General features: G+C 36.5%; 2 protein-coding genes across 2 annotated transcripts; both read left to right on the top strand.

The window, feature by feature from the left end:
- The first annotated feature begins 16,185 nt into the window (after positions 1-16,185).
- On the top strand, positions 16,186-17,912 carry LOC107678519 (catechol O-methyltransferase domain-containing protein 1-like). Its single transcript, XM_016473792.1, has 5 exons — positions 16,186-16,286; positions 16,371-16,489; positions 16,964-17,018; positions 17,315-17,448; positions 17,681-17,912. The coding sequence occupies exons 1-5, from the start codon at positions 16,187-16,189 to the stop codon at positions 17,831-17,833; spliced, it is 561 nt and encodes a 186-aa protein (XP_016329278.1). The 5' UTR covers position 16,186; the 3' UTR covers positions 17,834-17,912.
- A 1,787-nt stretch (positions 17,913-19,699) lies between these two features.
- On the top strand, positions 19,700-21,658 carry LOC107678487 (interferon-induced protein with tetratricopeptide repeats 1-like). Its single transcript, XM_016473762.1, has 2 exons — positions 19,700-19,942; positions 20,297-21,658. The coding sequence occupies exon 2, from the start codon at positions 20,299-20,301 to the stop codon at positions 21,604-21,606; it is 1,308 nt and encodes a 435-aa protein (XP_016329248.1). The 5' UTR covers positions 19,700-19,942; positions 20,297-20,298; the 3' UTR covers positions 21,607-21,658.
- Positions 21,659-23,597: the final 1,939 nt, after the last annotated feature.

Genomic DNA, 23,597 nt, shown 5'->3' with positions numbered 1-23,597 from the left:
TGTCATAAGTGCAGAAATAGGGGTGACTGTGTGCAATGAAAAATGCCAGACTGGCAGCAGGGATAAACCAAAAGACACACTCATAAAACGCAAACGTATTTCAGTGAAATCCTAATAAAATCAACTTAAATGTTAAAGAAATAGTTCAACCCAAAATAAAAAAAGTTGTTCATGTCATTAATTATTTTGAGTGGAACACAAAATATATGTTTTTGAGGAATGGTTACACTGATCTTTTCCAACAAAAGTTAAATTTGGTCATGTCTGATGAACTCCAAAAATGACAAAAACACCATAAATCACCATAAAAGTCTGTACATTTTGAATTCTGTTGGGAAGTTCGTATTTTCATGCTTTCAAAGTACTTTGGTCAGAGCAAGATGACAAGATGTGCCTTTTATACAATAAATACAGCAAGATTTTTAAACTGGACTTTTAAAAAATTATTTATAAAGAATATACATCAAGTATGTTTTTGCTTTTTATGTTTTTATTCAATAAACTGAATTGCACTATCGTAAGTGTGCAATACTATTGTATTTTGTACATACAACTTAGCTAGTTTTACTTTAAATGAAAAACATATTCATTTCATTAATTTTAACAAATTTATCATCAATAGAGATGTCGTATGCATCCATTATGCCATGTTGTCTAACTGGCACGTCTGAAACTGAAACTGTTCGACTCGATGTTTCCAACATGAATGCACCACATATTCCAAATCTTGTATTATAATATTATAATTCAGTGAATGTCATTAATTTTCACATGTTTTGAAAACAAACTTAATGTGTTTAAATTGGTGTGATGGAGAAGATCTGGGCTGAATGAACAACAACCAAAAATTTGGTCTGTTCCTCAAACAATGCTATCATATGATTTTAGAAGGAAATTTTAATTTTAATTTTTTTTTTTTTTGAGTTTCACAGACGTCACCAATATGTCGTTTATATATATATATATATATTGAACAGTCGTTTATATATATATAAAGAACAGCTGGAAGACTTTTCAAAAATGTTAATTTTGTTTTGGGTGGGAAAAACACCATAGGGTTTTAGAAAAAGAGGATGAGTAAATAATGACAATTTGGAGATAAACTATCCCATTAACATCCCTATTTTTAATTCACATAAGCCTCAACACTAAGTAATGCTCATCATCTAGACTTCTGAAGGGGTTGAACACATTGAGAAAGGTTACAAATGTCAAACTATCCCATAACTGAAATTACACCAACCAAAAAAACTCCACTATACAATAGTGTTAACACCCGTTACGGCCCTACTAGTGTAAGTCAAAGCAACTTGACTTAAAGAGGTTTACACTAGTGCATACTCCTGCTTTCTGCATAATCTATTTGACGCACAGCTCCATATGGTTTGCAGAGCTCAGATTGTGTGAGGACAGTTTATTCGGATGGACAGAAGAAAGGACAGCTTAGTCACAACGTGTTCCCTACAGTGCTGGAATATATTAGCTGCTATCTTCAGGGTGTTTGAAATAATTACTTACTGGGGCCATCTGACACTTTCAATAAATTAAATCACCCCCTTAAGTTTTAAAGGCAAATGCATATTGCGGCCATCACTAACGTCTGGCCTGTCCCAGGAAAGAGATAATTTGCTGTAAGAATGTATTAATGCAGCCTGGTAATCAGACGCAGCAGCGCAGCACAGCTCACGGAGCATTGTGCCAATAAAGAAAACAACACAAATGATTTCAAGAATTAGCGGCCGCACATGCATCGTCACAATTAATAACTTCCACTCCATCAAATGGTAATCTAATTATGAATTATGTATGTGTCTGCCATGAATCATTTATGCACTTTATTAGCTAAATTGAAAAATAGAATCTGGGCACATCATAAGGATTTAAATTAATGTTTTCTCAGTTCTGCAGAGTCTAATTTTGAGGGGAGTTACTGACCTAACACAAACTGATTTCGAGCCACATTGCTAATGGTGATAAAACAAATGTAATCATGTTTTAATAATTAGTAAATTGAGCCTTGTGAGTTTTTGTTTTCCCTGTAATGACTCTAGGCAATAAAACAGATTTCTCCAACAGATGCACTCGTGATACAGAAGAACCATCTAAATATGATCTGCTGTACGGATTACAGATGATTACATATGTGTGCAGATGATAATGCTCTACATGCTATCAAATAAATGATGGAATAACAATGAATTATTGCCTACTAATTCTTACTCAATTACAGTTACTAGCTAGACTTCCATGAGAGTGAAAATGAAGTGACTTTATATTTGTTCCTTCTCAGCAAACTTTTAAGCATGGCCAACAGATCGGTCTAAAAAGAAAGACAGCTCATATTTCCAATAATCTGTCCTTCATTTTATCGCTGTCAACTCACTTGTCAACTCACTTGTCTATCACACACACACTGAAGAACTTATTTGACTCAGCCTATCCATTGTTTACATACAGCACCGCTGAAGGGTCATATCATGCTTTTTTCTCTGAGATCCACTGTTAGTCTTTTTTTTCCAGTAAAAACAGCTTTTCTTTTTCTTTTTTCCCCAACATTCTCCACCATCTCCTTTATGTTTTTGCAGTTTGCAATGTAAATGTGGGTCTGTTACTCACTTAAATAGACAGTGAAGTTTGCAATAATTATCAACGATACATTCCATTTTATAAATCATATAGTAACTTAGTAATGTAGTAACCCAAAGATCACTGTACACTGTTGCTTCATTGGCACAAGGCTTCAGCATGTGGTGTAAAATAGGCATTAGTTTCAATGAATGATCCTTTTTTCTTCACTGGGAAGAAAGTTTTGCGTTCCAGGAAAGCGTCTCAGGTTACGTATGTAACCATGGTTCCCTGAGTAGGGAACGAGACACTGCGTCCTCTAGGTTTCCCTATAGCGACCCCTAGAGGATGCAGTTCGAAGTTCCCATGAAAGGGAACGTCTCAGGTTATGTATGTAACCATGGTTCCCTGAGTAGGGAACGAGACACTGCGTCCTCTAGGGGTCACTATGGGGAAACCTAGAGGATGCAGTTCGAAGTTCCCATGAAAGGGAACTACAGTTTTGTTTTCACAGTACAATGAACTCTTTTATCTCAAAAGATCAAGTAAGATCTGATTTCTCTTGAAGAAGTTGTTGGATCATTTATAGTAATTTCCTGGATATTGTATTTCCTCAATAGGAAATAATCATAATTATTAGTCATAATTATTCATAATTATATGAATTAAGTCATACTTATTACTAATCATCACTCCCTAAACTAATGAACCATTTGTCAATATGTTCTGATAAAACCCTAGATGAAAAAATATGCAATACTTCTCAACACTGCATATTCTCAAATTCACAAAGTTATCTTTAGCAGACAAATTAAACAAATTATTACCTCATTTATTCTTTTGAAGCTTTCCAGACTATCCTGTTTCCAACTACTTGCAAACCTGTGATAGTTTTCACGCCATTTTGCTGCACTTAAGAACAGACGGGCCTAATGATTCCTCGGTAATCAAGTAAAAGTGTCAACCCAGAGGGCAGGAAGGCAGAAGGCTAGGAACGGCACTTTAATATCTCAAACCCACACACGCACACATATATACACAGCTGTTCTTCTAGAGAGAAGGCCTGACAATTACTGCTTCATGAGGATTCATAGCCACCCCTTTCTCATTAGCTATATTAAGAGACCATCGCTCCGGAGGCTAAAGAGACATGTGATATTTCCCTTGTGTCCCCATCACTTTCCAGCATCCTGTCGTCACTCTGAGTTGGACTTTGTACAGTGAGAAGAGTCATTCTGGGTGAAATATAAAGCGCTTGAGCTGAGTTGGAGGACTGATGAGGTCTTGCAAACACTAAAAGTTTCGCTGAAAGAAGCAGACAGGGAGGTGCTATAATTGAGGCTTCAGCTGCCTGCAATAACTCTTGGATGAAAGGTGCATGTGGCTCTCAGATGACTAACACACTGCGAGTAAATCGATACATTGACTCAACGAGTGATTCGAAAATTTGGTATTAATTGTTTGATGGTTTAAATCCAGCTTTGGCAGCTTGATGAAAGACATTAACAACCCTATTTATCTTAGAGCATAAATAGTCTTTATATGAGAGCCCAAATTATAAACAAATTTAGCCTTGGCGTAATTCCCTTGGAAATGCTGGCGTTTTGGGAGGGTTGTCAACTTGGCTGATGCGGTGATGAGTAATGGGAAGTGATTTTTCTCGTTTGGAAGTGAGAGACACAATATTTCAGAAGTCCAACCTGAGTGAACTCAAATACATGAGCTGATATGGGCCTTTTCTCGGCAAACAGGCCTAGGGCTACACACACAACGCTTGTCGTTTTAGCTTTAATTAATGTGCTGAGAAGGGCAAAAATGGAAAGACCCCATTTAACGTTTCTTATGATTTGTTATGTGAGAAGTGTGAGAATGTGAGAAGTGTGCTAAGTGATGTGGCGGAGGGTGGGGATGTTGAGAAGGTTTTGAGAAGACGCAGACTGTACGATGATGATGAAACCTCACAACAATGAGAGAAATTCAGAGCTTGGTATTAGAATATATAAGCAGGTCTGGGCCAGGTTACGTGTTTTAATTTCTGAGCCTCCTCCCCATGGCAGAACTTCCCAAAGATGGTGAATAATGACGTGCCCTCATGTATTTGAATAATTCTATGTATAATGCACAACCGTAAAATGATGCATAGCTGCAATCTCTGCTATAAATTGCCTTGAAGATTAGCGAGTGTAAGATCAACAGAGTGAACAAAGCAACGCTTCTGCTGTCTGCAAATATAGCAACACCTCCCATTGTTGACACACGTGCAATGAGTAACTTTATCAGTTATTTATTAGATGATTTTATTAGAGCAAAGTAGTTAATAAAATGTTTACAATTCCCATCAATGAGGTTCATTTAGAGACCTATAAAGGTTTTTAATAAAACATATGTTTCCCCCTGAAATTAAGCAGCTACAAGCCATTAAAGATGCTTTAAGTTTTAGAATTCCTTTCCTCCACTGTGTTAATTTTTGATGATTATAAATGTTTAACTGATTAATAATACAGGTTTCTGTGATTAATCACAAGTAATCTTACATAGCAATAAAATTTGTAATCATAAATATATTTGCTGAAATATTAATTGAAACCCCAAATTTATGTATCAACATGAAGTATACGTTAAATAATATTTGTTTAATTTCATCTTTTTATTATTAGCAAGACTATTGTTGTCAATACCACACTTTTGTTAAATTGATTTTTTTTTTTATTATATAACAACATAATTTTGAATTTTAAATAAGAACATGATTTTAAGTTCAATAAACTGACAACAATAACTCCAGATGATGTTTACAGTCTCTGTCATCTGCTCTCCTGTTTGAATACGATATGTCTATTTAATTTTAATTGTTTTTTTGTTTTTTACTTCAAAGCTTATTTCAAAGTAAGTCATTCCATTCACTCGGGCAGCTATTGTCAGTCATGCAAATGCAGTTTCTGTATAACTGAATGGGGAAATAGGCCTACCTAAATCTTTAAAACTACTTGCCAAAGTCATATTTCTTTATTTCAATAAAATAGTTCAAATCAGCAATAAAATCTGAATTGAATGGTACCATAAATGTTGCTTATGCTGCCTTCATGCAACCTGGGAAACTTGTACCTCCAAGTCGAGCGTGTTATTTTGCCACACATTCAAGTCAGATTCATAAGACGTAAGTAGCCTAAACGAAACAAAATAATTATATAGCGAACAATAAACCCCCAAAAACTACATCTGAATTCAAAATGCTAATTTCTATCACATATTTATACATAGTTTGTTACATGAAGCAAATTATGAAAGTTGAGTGATTAACTTTATACCATTTGCTACAGACTTGCTTTGCTCACTGATCTCAGTATAGTTATAGATATGATCTATATCAGGGGTGGCGAACGTCGGTCCTGGAGAGCCGCAGCCCTGCAGAGTTTTGCTTCAACCCTAATCAAACACACCAGAACAAGCTAATCAAGGTCTGAACGGTTACTAGGAAGCTACAGGCAGGTGAGTTTTCATTAGGGTTGGAGCTGAACTCTGCAGGGCTGCGGCTCTCCAGGACCGGAGTTCGCCACCCCTGATCTATATTATAGTTACACCATGTTTCGAAACAACACACTCTGTCCAACAACATAACTGAGAATTGCATGTACAGGTATCATCTAGAAGGTTGAGTTTGTCGTTTGTAAATACGAATTTGTTTGGTCATTCATGTGTTTAAAACTCACATCTATGTTATTTCCGACTCCACTTGAGGCCACACTACCCTCAAATAACCTTAAATTCTGTACAGTTTAGACTGATCCAGCCAGTGCACATGTACATGGCAGCTCAGATGCCGATTGGAGGCTGGCTCTTTTATTTAGAAGGCGGGACGTACTTTACCAGAGCCGCCATATTGAATGTTCAGATCTATTTCCAGTGTTTTTTCTCATCTAGCATGAGCATATGACGCTAATCACAGGAAATGAGGAAAAACATAAACATAACCTCAGGAAGTGAAAAACGGATGCTGGATTAATCAATTATATATTTTTTAGCCAAAATTCATAGCCAATATTAATCTCAGAAATTAATTATTTTATTTATGAATTAAAATATTTTAATTGTTAATTAAAATGTTATTTTACCCAGCTGTAATATGTGTGGAATGTTGGACACTTCATGCATATTACAGGGAAGATGTACTGTATAAAGTCTAAATTCAGATAAAAAAAAAAAAAAACTTTGTTTATAAATTGTTTAAATGGAAGTAAGACGCTATAAATGGTTTAGCAAAAAGAGTTCGAAAAATTTCATGAAAATTCTAGACACGGTTATGGTGGTGGTGGTTAGCAACAGGGCTAATGCTTTTGAGTAGATGTAAAGGCACAAACCACAGCTAAAACCCAAGAGCTCTGCTGTGGCATGAACTAACCTCCATCTGGACGCTGGAAATATGGACACGTTAAAGCTTTTCTGCAGATTCGTGAATTGTATGTGTTGCTGCAACCTGTATAATAGATAGTATTTGCTTTGGAGTGTGTTTCAGTGCTGACAGCGTTATGATTTATGTATTTGTTCTCTCCAGGCCTGTCATTTTAACATATGGCACTGAGATGCCAATTGACAGTCCTCACTCAAACCCAGCTCAAAACAAACATCCTGTCTCAGCACACATGACGCATCCATGCTTTTAGAAAATCACTAAGTACACCAGGAAATGATTTAGTTTGCCTCTTTCATCATTTTCTACACTGCTAGAAAGCTGGACATCATTTATTAAGATTACCAACAGTACTTCGGGTTGACCTTAAAATACAACATAAATGCATATATGCTGTGGACAATCATGATTTCCTGCTCCATCATGACCAAAAACTTGTCAGGTAGTGACAGCCTCACCCCGCCCCTCGTCCAGGGATGTCTCTTCCTTCTGCAGGGCCATGAGAAGGAGAACTGGGAGCCGCCACAAATTCAGACAGGAAGCCTGTCAAGCAGAAGCTGTCAGACGCTGCTTTCTGATGCCATCGTCTCATCAGCAGGGCTGTCAGTCTCGCAGACTCTACTCAGCTCTGAGGAGAACTAACATGGGAAAGAGAGGAAGCTAACGCATCCCCCCATATTGAGCAGGAAACAACTGACTGGCTCTCTACAGCCCCTACAAGTGCTCAGGTTTTGGATGGATGTTAGTGATCCAGCTGTCTATTTACACACTGTTTATCTTCGACCCAGTTTTTGTTTTTGGACAACAGGGGCATGATAAATGTCACACACAGACATTTACACTTAAACGCATAAGCTGCACTGTAACAAAAATGGTAACCTGCCACTGTTGCCTTAATTTTACCAGTACAAATTGTCTGAACTTTTGCTGTTTTAACGTTTAAATCTTTTTCTACACTGAAACATACAATATAGACATAATGACAGCATCTAAAATGTAAAATTATTTATGAATCATTTACAATACTGTTAAAAAATTGGGGGTTGGATCATATTTTTTTAATCTCTGAAATAAATCTTTTTAAAACGTTTTTGACAAAAGCCTCTTATGCTCACCAAGGCTGCATCTATTTGATTAAAAATACAGTAAAACAGTGATATTTTAACCATTTTCCATTTAAATATTTTTTAAAATGTAATTCGTTCCTGTGATACAAAGCTGAATTTCAGCATTTGGTGCACAAAAATATTTCTTATTGTTGTCATGTTTTATGTTGAAAACTGTGTATTATTGTGGATTTTCTGATTAATAGAAAGTTTAAAAGAACAGTTTTTTTTTTAAAGAAAAATTTTTGAAATATGTATTTACTGTCACTTTTGATCAATTTAATGCATCATTACTGAATAAAAATAATTTCTTTTAAAAAAAAACTTCACTTGTAGTGTATATTTATAATATAAATATATTTATATTTTACAATTATATTTATGTTTTTGAGCCCCTAAACCACCCCTACCCTAAACCTAATGACTTCTTAAATTAGATATTATATTTCAGTTTTTTTAGAGGCACATTTTACTTACAAATACCTACAATTACTAAAGAGATGCATACAGTGTGCATGTCACTTAATAAGCGTATCGCATTCTCCTCTGTCTATTTTGATCTAGTAGACTTTCGCTGTGGATATGAAACCACCCTTAAGCTCTATGCTAAGCACACTTGTGAATCTGTTGTTGTTGTGTTTCCTTTTGTTCAGAGGCGGAGTGCTCCAAGTGCCAAGAACTTGTTTGTGCTTTGCTGTGCTGCGCTCGCCCTTGCTTGTCTATCAAGAAAACATATGGGCCCCCCATATGTGGAGATGTCAAGGGGGCCTTTCAGAGCGATCATCTTCCTTTTGGTGTCTGCGGCTGTCTACGAATCTCGACTCGGAGTTTGCCGTCCCCTTATTTGCCTGCCGTATGGAAAACAACGTTAGCCTCTCGTACGCACGCAACTCAATTTGCAACTTTCATCCGATAACACCTCTCAGAGCGAGAGATGAACTAGTCCGCAGAGCATGTTTAAGAGCGTTTGATAGAGTGTGAACCATAAAACACAATAAATGGTAAATTGGTGCAAACAAATCTGAATTGTAATAACCTGAGGGTAAAATATGCAATCACAGATGGAGTACTTGCCATAACGCACAGCCTCGGGCCCACAGGGGGCTGCGGCGAGATAGTAATATAGTCTTATAAGCATACTACAAGAATCGTGTGGCTAGTTTTATTTCCTCTCTCTGGGTTGCTAAGTGCTCAGGTAATATATTGCTTTCATAAGAGCATGCACGCTGTATCTTGCTTTCGAAAATATGTCTCAATCCTTTGGGCAGTGTGATTAAGAATAAAATACCGGCTGCATACTTCCAAATAAATTCAGGTAATGACATAAGCAAAAAGGTTTAGCGGTAGAATTTCATGGAGCCGTGAAGCGGCTGACAGAGGGGATGGGCGGCACAGGCATCCATTACCGGCAGAGTGTCCCCCTGGCACACCGGGTAATGTACTACCTTTGGATTACTCTAATATCTGTCTGATGTATGTTTGCTGAGCAAAGCAAGAGCCCATGGGTAGGCGCTGAACGACAGAACAGCTGCAAGAAGCCCGGCTCTTGAAGTCGTCCTCACAAGCACCTGCCTCCCTCCTTCCTGTCGCAGCAGCCAGAGAAAACGAAGTGCGAGGCAGATGTATCGGGCCAGAGGCGGTGGGTCCTTCGGAGCTCCTGGCACACACTACAGCCGGCAGGCCGAGGAGCTGATAAGTCAGCCAGCCATTCGTCAGCCCAAATGAAGGCAGTAAAGTTGACTAGTGAGAATGCGGCTCAGCCTGGGGTTGGCAGACTGTTCCTCAGAGGAGTGCTGCTGTGACACTAACCCTCATAAACACACACTGTATTTGCCCCCCTCTGACATACATGCACAAATATTTATTTTTCTTAATTCTTTCAAGGAGTACAAAAGAAAAATCACACCTCTCTCGCTCGCTCTCTCTCTCTCACCGGCTCATGGCAAAATAATCAATGCTCTCCCAAGTGGGCTCGGCTGTGCTGACGTGCAGGAACGCATACGCGGATCTCGACTAAAAGATAATAAGCCAGGAACGGTCCTGTGTTTTACAGCTATCAAGATTTGACATACATTGTGGTGTTTACAAAGTCCCAGTAAAACCTCTAGCTATACTCTTAAGAGTGCACACAGAAAAACACAAGTTCTGAGGGCGTTCAGAAAGAGAAAATCCAGCCGCGCTCTTATGCGTGTCCCATTTCTTATTCACAGCGCTATTCTCAGTGCTAACACCTGTCAGCTGACTGACTTCTTGTTCCCCATGGCTTATGAAAAAATCATGGCGATGGAGTTCAGAGTCAACAGTCCCATCAGTATAAATTCACCATGGTCTTCATGGAACATTAGGTGGAATCTAGTATCCTTACAAAGGCCTCTTCGCTGCAGATATGAACAGCTTTATAGAAAAAAAAAAGTCCTGGAAGGGTCCCTTTGAAGAATATTTTCATTCATGTGCCCTAAATAGGCCATAAAACATTTATTTCAGAGCACTGCCTTTCACAAGCTCTGCATCGCTGTATGTGTGTAACAAAAGTAATGTATTAATCTGCTCGTAAATCATTACATTTGTGCCACGAATCACTGAAAGCATTTTCTTATTGTTTCTAGTTTTTCTTGAATTAATACTAGGGGAAGAAATTATATTTTGAGGTAGCACAACTGAACTGAAACATTAGCATCACCAACAGAACTGTTAATATAAAGACTTTATACAAACAGATGATAGCACCTCCTCTATCTGCCATTATAGATAGTCCTGCCCCAAATTTACACCAACTAATGCTGGAATGATTTTTCAGGGTTTTACTGGCTAGCATGGACCATTAGCATTTACGCTAACAGATAGCTTTTAGCTGACAGCTATTATAGAGCTGCTTTGGCATCACAGCAGTGGAGAATTTATCTAAAAATGGCCTATTTATAATTAATTCCTACAGAATAGATATTGTGGCCACAAACTGAGTATTTGTTTCCACATTTTAAGGTGGAAGATTTTAAGGTACAGTTACAGTACATTTCTTCGGAGAATTTTCGCAGGCGAAATCCAGTCATTTTAATAGGAATCCATCGTGATTTGGATATTTTGCAACGGTTTAGCTACTTTGACCAACAGAAAGTTGCTTGGTTGCGACCTCTGTGTGAGCTGTTTTTCATATATCGCTACACTATTGACAATAGACAGTGGACTTTTTTTGCGTGCCAAATTTTGCTAATGTGACCGCATCTTTATTAATTTGTGGTCGCATTTCATTAATTCATTCCTTGGTTTTAGTTAAATCATAGCTACGTTGCACTAATTTATTCCTTCGTTTTAATTGAGTTAAATCTTGGCCACAAATTAGGGAACAGATTAGTAAAAAATGGTCGCAATTTACTTAAAATGAGGGAACAAATTCTTAATTTGTGGCTACTTTGTCTTGCTTTTTAAATAAATATTTTTAAATCATACACTTCAGCTTCTAATGACAGCACACAAATCTAACATGATGGATATGATCGTGGATAATTCATAGAAAACTAGAGAATTTCCTCAAGCCATTTCTAGCTGGTAATCAAGCCGATCAAATCAGCAAGCAATTGCTCCAATGCAGGAACTCGTCGAGCAAGTGCGACCATGACATGACAGACCTGCAGTCATGCGTCCTCTGAGCCTTCTGCGAGTCTTCAGCATAGAGACATGTTGGCATCCCCGCTCCGTTTGAGATAATTCAACAAGGCTGTCCATTGCTCCAGACGGAGGATGACTGAGGAATAGGAGCCGACATCGCTTCCATGAGTTTAGATGTTTTCAAACACATGGCTGGCAATCGTTTCTGTTTTGCATTAGGCCGACTGGCTGTCGGGATTCTTCTGAAAGGAACTGAAAGTCAGTTATCTACACCATTTCTCTCTGACATCATTGTGCTAATACAAGTTGCTCTTGACCTCATGCTAGTGTCATCTGGGGCTGATGAAAGTAAGGCATCTCTCATGATTGGATTAACTTCAGATGTGGTGAGTGTCTGGGAATATTACAGTCCAGGCTCTATGATCTGCCCTTGTCTCCTCATCTTCTCCTCCATCTCTGCCCCAAACCCTTATCTGTGGCCCAGGGCACTTAAACCCCACATTACACACACATACACTCGACCTGGGGAGAGCTCTCTCTGGCATTGGCTCTGTAAGCTTCAACACACACAGGCTTGATAATCGACTCAATTAAAAAGGTCCAATTGCCACAGCAAAATGATCCAAGTAACATTATCATTAGCACTTCAACTATGGCAATTATAGGACATTCACAGGCAGAACCAAGAATAATGGGGAAGAAAAATGAAGTGACTTTGTACAAAAGGACATCCATTTCAGACGGTGGTGTAAATAGCTCTGGTGTCAGCAGTATGGAGATAAAGGAATTGAAACTTTCCGTCACATATGTTAGCAGCTTTATGCAAGGAAGCGGTTCTGTAACAGATGAGTGGGTGGGAGAATTAATATTAAAAATAATTTTTAAAAAATTGGAAAAATGTTTTTTTTTATTTATTGGAAATATATGATGACAGAAAGAAAGAAATACTTTTATTTAGCAAGGATGCACTTAAAAGTGACAGTGGAGACTTTACATTGTTACAGAAAATTCTATTTCACGTAAATGCTGTTCTTTAAACTTTTTCTTTTTTTTTATTCATTAAACAATCCTGAAACGATGTATCTCGGTTTTCACAAAAATATACAGCACAACTGTTTTCAACACTGATAATAATAATAAAATGCTTTTTGAGCAGCAAATTCAGCATATCAGACTGATTTCTGAAGGATCATGTGACACTGAAGACTGCAGTAATGATGCTGAAAATTCAGCTTTGCATCACAGGAATAAATGACATTTTAAAATATATTAAATAGAAAATAATTTTTAAATTGTAACAATATTTTACAATATTACTGTTTTACTATATTTTTTAAATAAATAAATAAATACAGCCTTGGTAAGCATAAGAAACCTTTCAAAAAATGTAAAAATCTTAACTCCAAAATTTTAAACTCCAAAAATAAAAAAAAATTACAAGAATAATTGAAATTATTTATTATTGACAGCCCCTGTGTGTGTACATGTAGCACTATTGAGGCCTGACTTTCTCAGACAGGGAGATGTCAGCAGCGAGTGATATAAGACTGAGCTCCACAGTAGCCTCGCTCTGCCATACAGAGAAGCCGACAGCCTGGAAAGAGAAGACGTCCTCAAATCTGAAGGCTCTCTCGCTAATTGTTTCTGAAAAAATGACATTTGTCTTTTTTGCACCTTGCTTCAGGTGTCAGTGCCTTTCACATTAGAGGGCTTGCGATGGTGCGATTGCCCTGAAGCAGTTTGTTTGATGTTTTGAGGACTGTCATTTCCACATGCAACTCCATAGAAATTGAAATCTGTATTTATTTACATGCAAGGTTAATAAAAAAAGATGCCTAAGTGATTTGAAAGTCAAACAACTGCACCTGCCGTTCAAGCATAATTTTATGCAGACCAGGTTTAGCACATTGTGTCAAACAACTGCACCTGCCATTCAAGCATAATTTTATGCAGACCAGGTTTAGCACATTGTTACAATGGAGAAGAAATACAATGGTAGAATAAAATAAAATGTACTAGCTTATATCTGATATATATATAATTGTACCAGCTTATATCTGAAGTCCTCATCATGACACTTTTCAACTGGCATTCAGTTGCATTCTTTGTTTACTTGCTTGAAAGCTTTACTTCTATTCTAGTTACCTTTTTTTGTTAAGAAAAACGTTAATACACATAAGTGCATAATCAAAATCAAACACAAAAGTAAAATTATGACCTTGTGTTAATTGTTAAATAACTTTCAGAAACCTTGTACTGTGGCCTCAGGGTTTCAGCACAGGTATTTCAAAACAAAGCTAATAATAATCATCATCATAATCATAATAATAACAATAATGTTGTTGTTGTTGTTAAAATTGAAATGAAAACATTCCCACATCTAATTACTCAGAAAATAATAATGAAGATAATAATAATAATAATAATAATAATAATAATAATATTGTTGTTATTATTATTATTATTATTATACAATTACAACATCTAGGTACCTCATCATCGAGGTAAATTTGTCTTTTTGATCACTATATTACAGTTATTTTACACTTTCTCTTCAGGCAGGCAACGGCAAACTGCAGTCTAAACATAACATTATGTAGACAACACTGCCACTTGCTGCAAGAAAGCAAGTACCGCATTCTCTGCTTCAAGAAATAATAATAATAAAAATAATAAATACTAAATCCTGTCTGTGTGTGTGTGTATAATATATACACACACACACACACACATACACAGATTCTAAACACACACACAAAAACTATTTACTGCTACTGTATACTTTATTATTCATATCACTTTATTGTTGGGATACACAAGTTACCTAATTTTGCTGTGCGCTAATTATTTTTAAAAAATGTAAGTGGATTTTGTCTATATTAGGCAGCCACCTCTAAATGCAAATGAGAAGACAGTCACAACAGCTCTTTTATAATAGTAATGCATTTTTAAAAATACAACTCTATTTATTTGCTACATATGAAGAAAACAAAGGAGCAACCTCTTGAATTATTTTGTTTCATATTAACAGTTTCGTATGTATTTTCCTTTTTTCTTTCAGTAGCCGAAGGCTTTTTTTTTTCTTGTATTGCTTACTCGAGCCCTCTGAGAGGGTTTGTGAGCATATATCAAGGTGATGCACTGACAGCCAAAGGAAGAGCAAATTCAATCAGGGCCGGGAACAGGAAGAGAAGCGCTCTCCACAGATGGCTCCTTTCAGTCCTTAAACAGACACTGAGAGCAGCCGAGGGACCGGGCCCTGTCTGTAGATTGTGTCAGAGAACTGTGGGTACTTGGCACAAGTAGCAGGAACAATTAGCGTCACATAAGCTTCCCGGAGCAATGGGAGAAGAGGATACGAGAACACGGCATCTGATTTTCAGCAAGCGGACTTAAACTGTTATTTACAGGCATCTCTTCTTGTCATTAAACAGCAAGGGTAAGATTCAAAGACAGCGGTAGTCATGCCCCATATTTCACTGCTGATGAGTTATGTGTGGGCAGGGAGATCTGTTTGCATCCGTGCATACCTAATTAACGAATCGACAGAGGAAGTAGGCCTCTCCTTTGAGAATGCCCTACCACCCAGTCTCTGATACTGGGATTGCGTTCTTCTTAGCATTGTGCTCTGGTTCTCTCATTGTGAAACACACACTCACACACACACACACAGACAAATGTGCCATTTGAAACGCCAGTAATGAGATGAAGTAAACAATTTTACCATATGATACACTTACACTTTCAGTTCATTACTTTGTGTGGGAGGCAGTGTTCCAGGGGGCAACGTGCATGCCTATTACTACAAAGGCTGGCAATTAAAGCGCATTTCATTAAGTTCACAAAAAGAAAAGAAATCTAATTCTCAAAAAAAATAAAAATAAATAATAATAATAAATCAAATCTGCTACAAACAGTAAATCTTTAACTTTAATACTTCTCACACATTTATGCTTCATCTTGTGTTTCAAAGGAAGTAAGAACATCTGACTATTTGTACAAAGGAGTTCACAAATGCATTGACAGAAATTTGTTAGATTACATATTATAAATGTCCTTTTCTTCAAAAACCTAAACTTCTCTATATTTCCAGGTTTTGTTTTTTCAGTTTCAGTGTACATTTTAACGTAACTTTTAAACTACTGTACATGTTAATATGAATTTTGATATATTTATGTGTAGTTTCACACACTAACACTAGAGGTCAGTAGATCTGAATATACTGCACAAATGGCCTTTTTTACCTGTAGATTTAAAGGGGTCATATGATGTTGCTAAAAAGAACATTACCCACATAGTGACGTAGATATGTGGGGGCGTGTTAGAACGAGCCGTTTTAGGTAGGTGTGGTTGACTCTTAACTTTTATAAAGAATATCTCTTTGGATTTGAGACTTTAGTCTTTGCAACTTTACAGATCTTCTTTATGCACCAAGAGCTTGTAACACTCCAAAGAGAAAGGAAAAATTGAAATCGCATCGTATGACCCCTTTAAGAGAACTATGGAGGATCCCAAAAACCTGATGATGGTGGCAGCTGAGCAGGCTCAGTTTATGGCTAACCTTGCAAAACTCATAGAAGCCAATAAACCTATTGAGATTGGTGAGTGAAAGCCACATAAATCATGAAAATCATGTGTTTGCTTTTCACTCCTTACCTGTAAAACACATTTTGCATCTGTCTTAGGAATGTACACAGGATATAACACCTTAAATCTGGCTCTGGTAGTTCCTGAGAATGGACTCGTGGTGGCCTGCGAAATTAATGAGGAATACGTGAATATAAGCAAGCCATTTTTTAAGGAGGTAAACCAAGGCAAAACAAGTTTGTAAAAGTATTCTGTGCATGTTTATGCAGCTGGAGTAATTAGTTTTATTAGGACACTGTATCTGTTAAGTTGCTCCTCCACATACACATACACCTACACATGTCTGTTTCGATACTGATTACTGCCTGCCACTGTAAGAACACAGTCATCAGTATAAAGCCCAGCTGACCAGTAACGATTGAAGGCAGAGATGCAGAAATGTCCATCAGACTCTACACTGATTGCTGATGGAGACAGATGTGAATGTACACCTGGGTGCTGATATTTACACAAAGCTAAACATCAAAGTGCTTTGTCTACAATTTCCTCTTTGTATCCTATAGTTTTATAATATGACATTAAAATAACACCCTATATGTCTGGGAAAAGCAAAGATAAAAATGTTTTGTTGTTCACTAGGGATTTACAATGTAAAATTAGAACAAGTAACTTCCAGCACTTTTTGTTTTAGGCTGGAGTGGAGGATAAAATAAATATTCGCATTAAACCTGCAGCTGAAACCTTGGGTAAAGAGGAAAAACAATTGTAATACAGGTGCATCTCAATAAATTAGAATGTCATGGAAAAGAATTTGTTGAGATAGTGAATTGGTGGGTTTTTGTTAAATGTGAGCCAAAATCATCACAATTAAAAGAACCAAAGACTTAAACTACTTCAGTCTGTGTGCATTGAATTTATTTAATACACGAGTTTCACAATTTGAATTGAATTACTGAAATAAATGAACTTTTCCACGACATTCTAATTTATTGAGATGCACCTGTATATAATTTTTTATGTATTCATCCTTGTGTCTTTACAGATGAACTCCTAACTGCTGGTGAAGCTGGAACATTTGATTTTGTGTTCATTGACGCTGACAAGAAGAATTACGAAACATACTATGAAAAGTCACTCCAGCTTGTTCGAAAGGGTGGCATTGTAGCTATTGAAAATGTAAGTATGTAGTACAGTCTATTTAGTTTGCTTTGAAACAAACCCATTTGTAAATACACTGCAAAAGTGTACGTTTTGAAAAGGTGACAGCTTTTGTACCTTTCGTATCTGTAAAACCAGCTAGGTCTTACAGATTCATTTAAATTATCTTACAAATATTGTCATGAATAAATCAAATATATTCCCACCTTTCCTGTTCGGCTGTGAGTAAGCTGGTGTCTCTGCTCTTCAGGTCCTCTGGGGTGGACAGGTCATTAACCCAGCTGAAGATGACCTTTCCTCACAGACCATAGACAAACTGAACAAGAAGTTACACAAAGACGAGCGGATTGATCTCAGTATGCTCACTGTTGCAGGTGGCCTGACACTGGCTATCAAAAGATAATCTAGATTATTTAACAGTAAATAAATGATCTAAATAAAGACTTACATACAAAAATCTACTTTTCTGAGTAAATGTGACCCTGGACCACAAAACCAGTCATAAGTGTAAATTTTTCAAAATTGAGATTTGTACATCATCAATTAGCTGAAATAAATAAGCTTTCCATTGATGTATGGTTTGTTAGGATAGGACAATATTTGGCCGAAATACAGCTATTTGAAAATCTGGAATCTGAGGATGCAACAAAATCAAAATATTGAGAAAATCGCCTTTAAAGTTGTCCAAATGGAAGGTAGGAAATTTACAAAATATCTTCATGGAACATGATCTTTACTTACTATCCTAATGATTTTTGGCATAAAAAGAAAAATCGATCATTTTGATCCATACAATGTATTTTTGGCTATTGCTACAAATATACCTGTGCTACTTTATTACAGGTTTTGTGGTCCAGGGTCACAAATAACTTTTCAACAGAACTGTCTGGTGTTCATGAAAAAAAAAAAAGACCTGTGGCCAAGAAAACTATGAATATATTTTATTAAGCTGAAAAATGAACACTGTAGCAAAGGCTGTTAAATCTCATTATTATTATTAAAAAATAATAATAATAATCTTTTTGCCAGCTAATTCAACAGTTTTACAACTCTAAAGCAATGCAGGTCTTACAGATTCATTTAAATTATCTTACAAATATTGTCATGAATAAATCAAATATATTCCCACCTTTCCTGTTCGGCTGTGAGTAAGCTGGTGTCTCTGCTCTTCAGGTCCTCTGGGGTGGACAGGTCATTAACCCAGCTGAAGATGACCTTTCCTCACAGACCATAGACAAACTGAACAAGAAGTTACACAAAGACGAGCGGATTGATCTCAGTATGCTCACTGTTGCAGGTGGCCTGACACTGGCTATCAAAAGATAATCTAGATTATTTAACAGTAAATAAATGATCTAAATAAAGACTTACATACAAAAATCTACTTTTCTGAGTAAATGTGACCCTGGACCACAAAACCAGTCATAAGTGTAAATTTTTCAAAATTGAGATTTGTACATCATCAATTAGCTGAAATAAATAAGCTTTCCATTGATGTATGGTTTGTTAGGATAGGACAATATTTGGCCGAAATACAACTATTTGAAAATCTGGAATCTGAGGATGCAAAAAAATCAAAATATTGAGAAAATCGCCTTTAAAGTTGTCCAAATGGAAGGTAGGAAATTTACAAAATATCTTCATGGAACATGATCTTTACTTACTATCCTAATGATTTTTGGCATAAAAAGAAAAATCGATCATTTTGATCCATACAATGTATTTTTGGCTATTGCTACAAATATACCTGTGCTACTTTATTACAGGTTTTGTGGTCCAGGGTCACAAATAACTTTTCAACAGAACTGTCTGGTGTTCATGAAAAAAAAAAAAGACCTGTGGCCAAGAAAACTATGAATATATTTTATTAAGCTGAAAAATGAACACTGTAGCAAAGGCTGTTAAATCTCATTATTATTAAAAAATAATAATAATAATCTTTTTGCCAGCTAATTCAACATTTTTACAACTCTAAAGCAATGCAGCGTCATAAAGTTTCTCCACTAGATGGCGTTATTACTCTTCGGTTTCAAGTTTTTTGTCCTGTGCGAAAACCTCTATTTACTTGCTAGTAGGCTACTTACTCAGCTGTGTGCAACTTAATTATTTGTTGTAAGTACAGAGTATTTTCCTCATTTTTTGTACTTTACAATATTTCGTTGATATTTAAAGTTACAGTCACAACTGATTTTGTAAGATCAACTTATTAGATCAACGTACCTATATCAGCGAATTTATTAAATACATTTTAAAGTCGCTGATAGTAATTTTACATATCCCTTATCTGATCAAGAATTGTTCACTGGCACTCATAAACTGAAGTAGTATTACATTTTATTGTTGTAATGTTGACGTTGTACACTTACAGTTTCGTTTATCCTTAATCAGAGCAATAGGTGGAAAGTGAAACTTTCCCAAAATTAGGTAACCTAACCTTCACTATAAAAACCCTCCCCGGCGACTATGTTCAATCAGACAACGTTTGGATGAGGAACTCGGAGATTTGTAGAAGGTAATAAGACTTTGTATCTGTTTTCATAATGTGACTAATAATTCTATCAATAAGTAAATAAAATAAGCAGCTCTACATCAATAATAGAAACAATTTTACTATAAATATGCTGTAATTATATCAGTGAATGCTTTTAATCTAGAATACTTTTTAATTGATTTCGAAATTATATTTAAGAAAGCACTTTATGGAAATTATATTTTACTGATCATTTAATGTTTGTTTCTGTAAGTCCTATTAAAAAAAATAAGCTGTCAGTCAGATATACTATACTGTACAGATTTAAGGAAACTGAGAAAGAAAAACTTCAAGAGTTTAAACATTTGCATCTATTTTGCATTTTAAACAATACAGGAATGTCTGAGGACAAGCTTAAACTGTTGTCCTGCCACTTTACTTGGGACTTGCAAAAGGAAGATGCTGACCGTAACTTTCTCGAAGTGAAAGTTCGTGAAAGACTGGCAGTGAAATGCGAGTATGGAGGAAACCTGAAACAAAGAGAATTCAATTTTTTGGCCTTTATTAAACATTTACAAGGATTTAATGACGAGGCGCTTAAGAACCTGCAACTAGCAAAGAAGGAACATCCGGACGATGACAGCAGTGTGATTGTGACGTATGGAAACTTGGCCTGGGTGCACAGTCTCATGGGCAATGTGACTGAGGCTGAGACTTACACAGAGAAAGTAAATGAAATCCTTAGAGCTTTCCCTGCTCCGTCTCCAACAGAGCTTCACAGAGAAGTTCAAAGCGAAAAAGCCTGGTCGCTTCTCAAGTTTTCTAGAAAGACCTACATCAGGGCCAAGGAAAGTTTCCTTGACGCTTTACAGAAAGAGCCGGATGACAAGGAATGGAACACAGGCTTTGCCTTTTCTCTGTTCCGTCTGGAGGGACTGAAGATTGGTCAATACAAGCGTGTACGATTTGAAGAGTCTCCTGCTGTGCTCCAGTTGAAGAAAGCTCTGAACCTGGACCCGGACAATGCAATGATCCATGTGTATCTGGGCCTTAAGTGCTACAAGAACACAAAGAACGTAAATAGCACAGAGGTATGGCAATACATGAAGCAAGCGCTCACGATGGCTCCAGATAACCTCAGTGTTGTTTTGCATGTTGCAAAGTTCATGAAGAAAGAGCAGTTTTATGACAAGGCCCTGAAAGTGTTGCTGGAAATGCTGAAGAAAGCGCCAGACTCGTCACGGTTACATCATGAGATTGCCAACAACTACCGCTGGAAAGCCATGCAGATGAATGACGTACACAATTCGGAGTTGCTGGGCCTTTGCATTCACCATTTAGAGAAGGGTACCAGTTTAAACCCAGGCTACATATACCCAAGACTGGAGTTAGCGCTGAGGTATGCAGAACAAAAGCAGATGGCTAAAGCAGAGCAGAAGTTCACTGAGCTGTTTGCCCTTCCTGACCTGAAGCCAGCTGACCGTCAAGCCTGGCATCGCATGTATGGGGATTTCAAACAGTACAGGTTGGGCTCAGAGAGAGCTGCGGTTGAGCATTATAAACAAGGAATGATGCTGGGGCGAGTGTCCACCGAATGGATCGCATGCAAAAACAGATTGAGGAAAGTCCTTCAGCAGGACAGACGGGACACATATGAGATCCGGACGTTCTTTCATTCCTTTAGAACAGAGAACAAAGATGATTAGGAGAGATCAATTTAATCTCTGTTCAAGTTCCAATCGTAATCTTCTCTCATGTAATGACCATAGCAATAGTTCTGCTGTTTCCTTTTTGATCCACTGAGTGTTAGCAGAGTTAAATAAAATAATATAAATGTATAATTTTTTATATAATCTGTTTTCCCAAATGTGTATTATAATAAATTAATTGCCAGGTAGATGATAACCAGACATTTGTGTAAAGACATTAATATAATATAGTCTTTATGTGTCTTTTCAAGTTAAACCTCAATTTGTACACACATTGTATGCAGTTATGTAATGCAGTTTTTCATGATGAATTTTTTTTCCCTTTATGCCACTTTATGATGCACTGCTGTATCTGAATTGAAGGAAATATTGAACAGTATCAGTGGTTTTAGTTGTTCCAACGTCTAAAATATGATGAATTATGTTGATAAATTAACATGACAACTGGTCAGAGTGCAGCATCTTTTTTTAAGTGGAACTAAGCAATAACTCGTTTACTCTGTCATTTTTATTTAAAATATGCAGCCAATACAAGCTAAATTGCTAATTTTTTCAATTAGCTGCAGGAATTTTGCTTTATCTGGAGCTCAAGAAACACACACAAACCTTGTGAGTTATTTTACGGTCTCAATCAATCAATAAAAATAAATCTATTTATTATTTTTATGAAAACCAGGGTTTTTGAATCTTAAATCTTTACACCCCCCCACACTAATGGTGTCAAGACTATATAAATAATATGTTATAGTAAATGTAAAGTACTTATTTCTAAACTAGATGCCCTCACATGAGAAGGCAGACGTGTGGTGCTTATGTTGTTATTGGCTGCTCATGTAGAAGCTGTGCTGTTGGACTGATTCCAGCTCGGTGACCGCTCAGCATGACTGAAAATGTAGAGCTGACTTGTGCTTTTCTGCAGCACAAACATGTACGTTATAGCTTGAAGAATGATGCTACTGCAGTAAAACATCTGCAAATCTGACAATATGATGAAACAGTAGTGTTGTTATATAATAACACCAACATAGATTAAAAGCTGTCACAGTTCTGCCGAAAATCACATACCCTACAGTATATAACAATTTTGCTGAGCTTGCAGGAATATAATACGGATTTTTTTTACATATATTAAACCAGAAAAACAATACATTAGCAGACAACAATAGTACATTTCCAAAAATATAAGAAAAAAAAATATATATATAGTTTTTAAGCATTCTAATGCCACATTTACACTGCATATATGATACTGTTTAATGCTGCTCAGAGGTGGCTTAAATCCATTTACACAGCAACGATAACCATATACTTTGATATTAGGGGCTGAGGCAGGTCAGAGCAGGCATAATTTAGTATGGCTTTTATGCAACATTATGTCTTTACACAGAATTTTGAGCAGGCACAGAGCAGCCTTAACTCAGCTGTGCCTTAGTGACAAATTGCCATCTCAAGCTACATTATAGGCTATAAAATTTTAATATAAGTTAAGGGTAACACTTAAGTTTAGTGACCAATTCTCACTATAGTGGCTTATTATCATGCATATTATTAGCATATTGGCTGTTTATATTATTACTTTAAAAGCACATATTAATTCCTTATTTTACATGACCATATTTTCGATCCCTTAATCCTACCCCATACCTAAACTTTACAACTATCTTACTACCTATTAGCAGCAAGTTTATTGAGGCAAAAGTCATAGTTAATAGTTAGTTAATTGTGAGAACTGATCGCCAAACCAAAGTGTAATCCAAAATGGGGAATACAGTAGGCTAACTATCCCTTTTTAAAAGTAACATTGCTTTACGGTTCATTAAGCCATTGATAACCTCAGCTGAAGGTCATGACACTACAAGGTGTTTCATATAAAGAGAATTTAATGCTGATATTTCTGTACACATGGTGACAGTGTTGACACATTGTCCTCTACTGATTTAGATTTTTTTTTTTTTTTTTTTTTTTAAAAAGAGGCAGTTACTTGTGTT

Source organism: Sinocyclocheilus anshuiensis, unplaced genomic scaffold (assembly GCF_001515605.1).
Source record: "Sinocyclocheilus anshuiensis isolate Anshui unplaced genomic scaffold, SAMN03320099.WGS_v1.1 scaffold536, whole genome shotgun sequence".
In the NCBI taxonomy this organism is placed as follows: domain Eukaryota; kingdom Metazoa; phylum Chordata; class Actinopteri; order Cypriniformes; family Cyprinidae; genus Sinocyclocheilus; species Sinocyclocheilus anshuiensis.
This window is presented reverse-complemented; position numbering and strand designations above follow the sequence as displayed.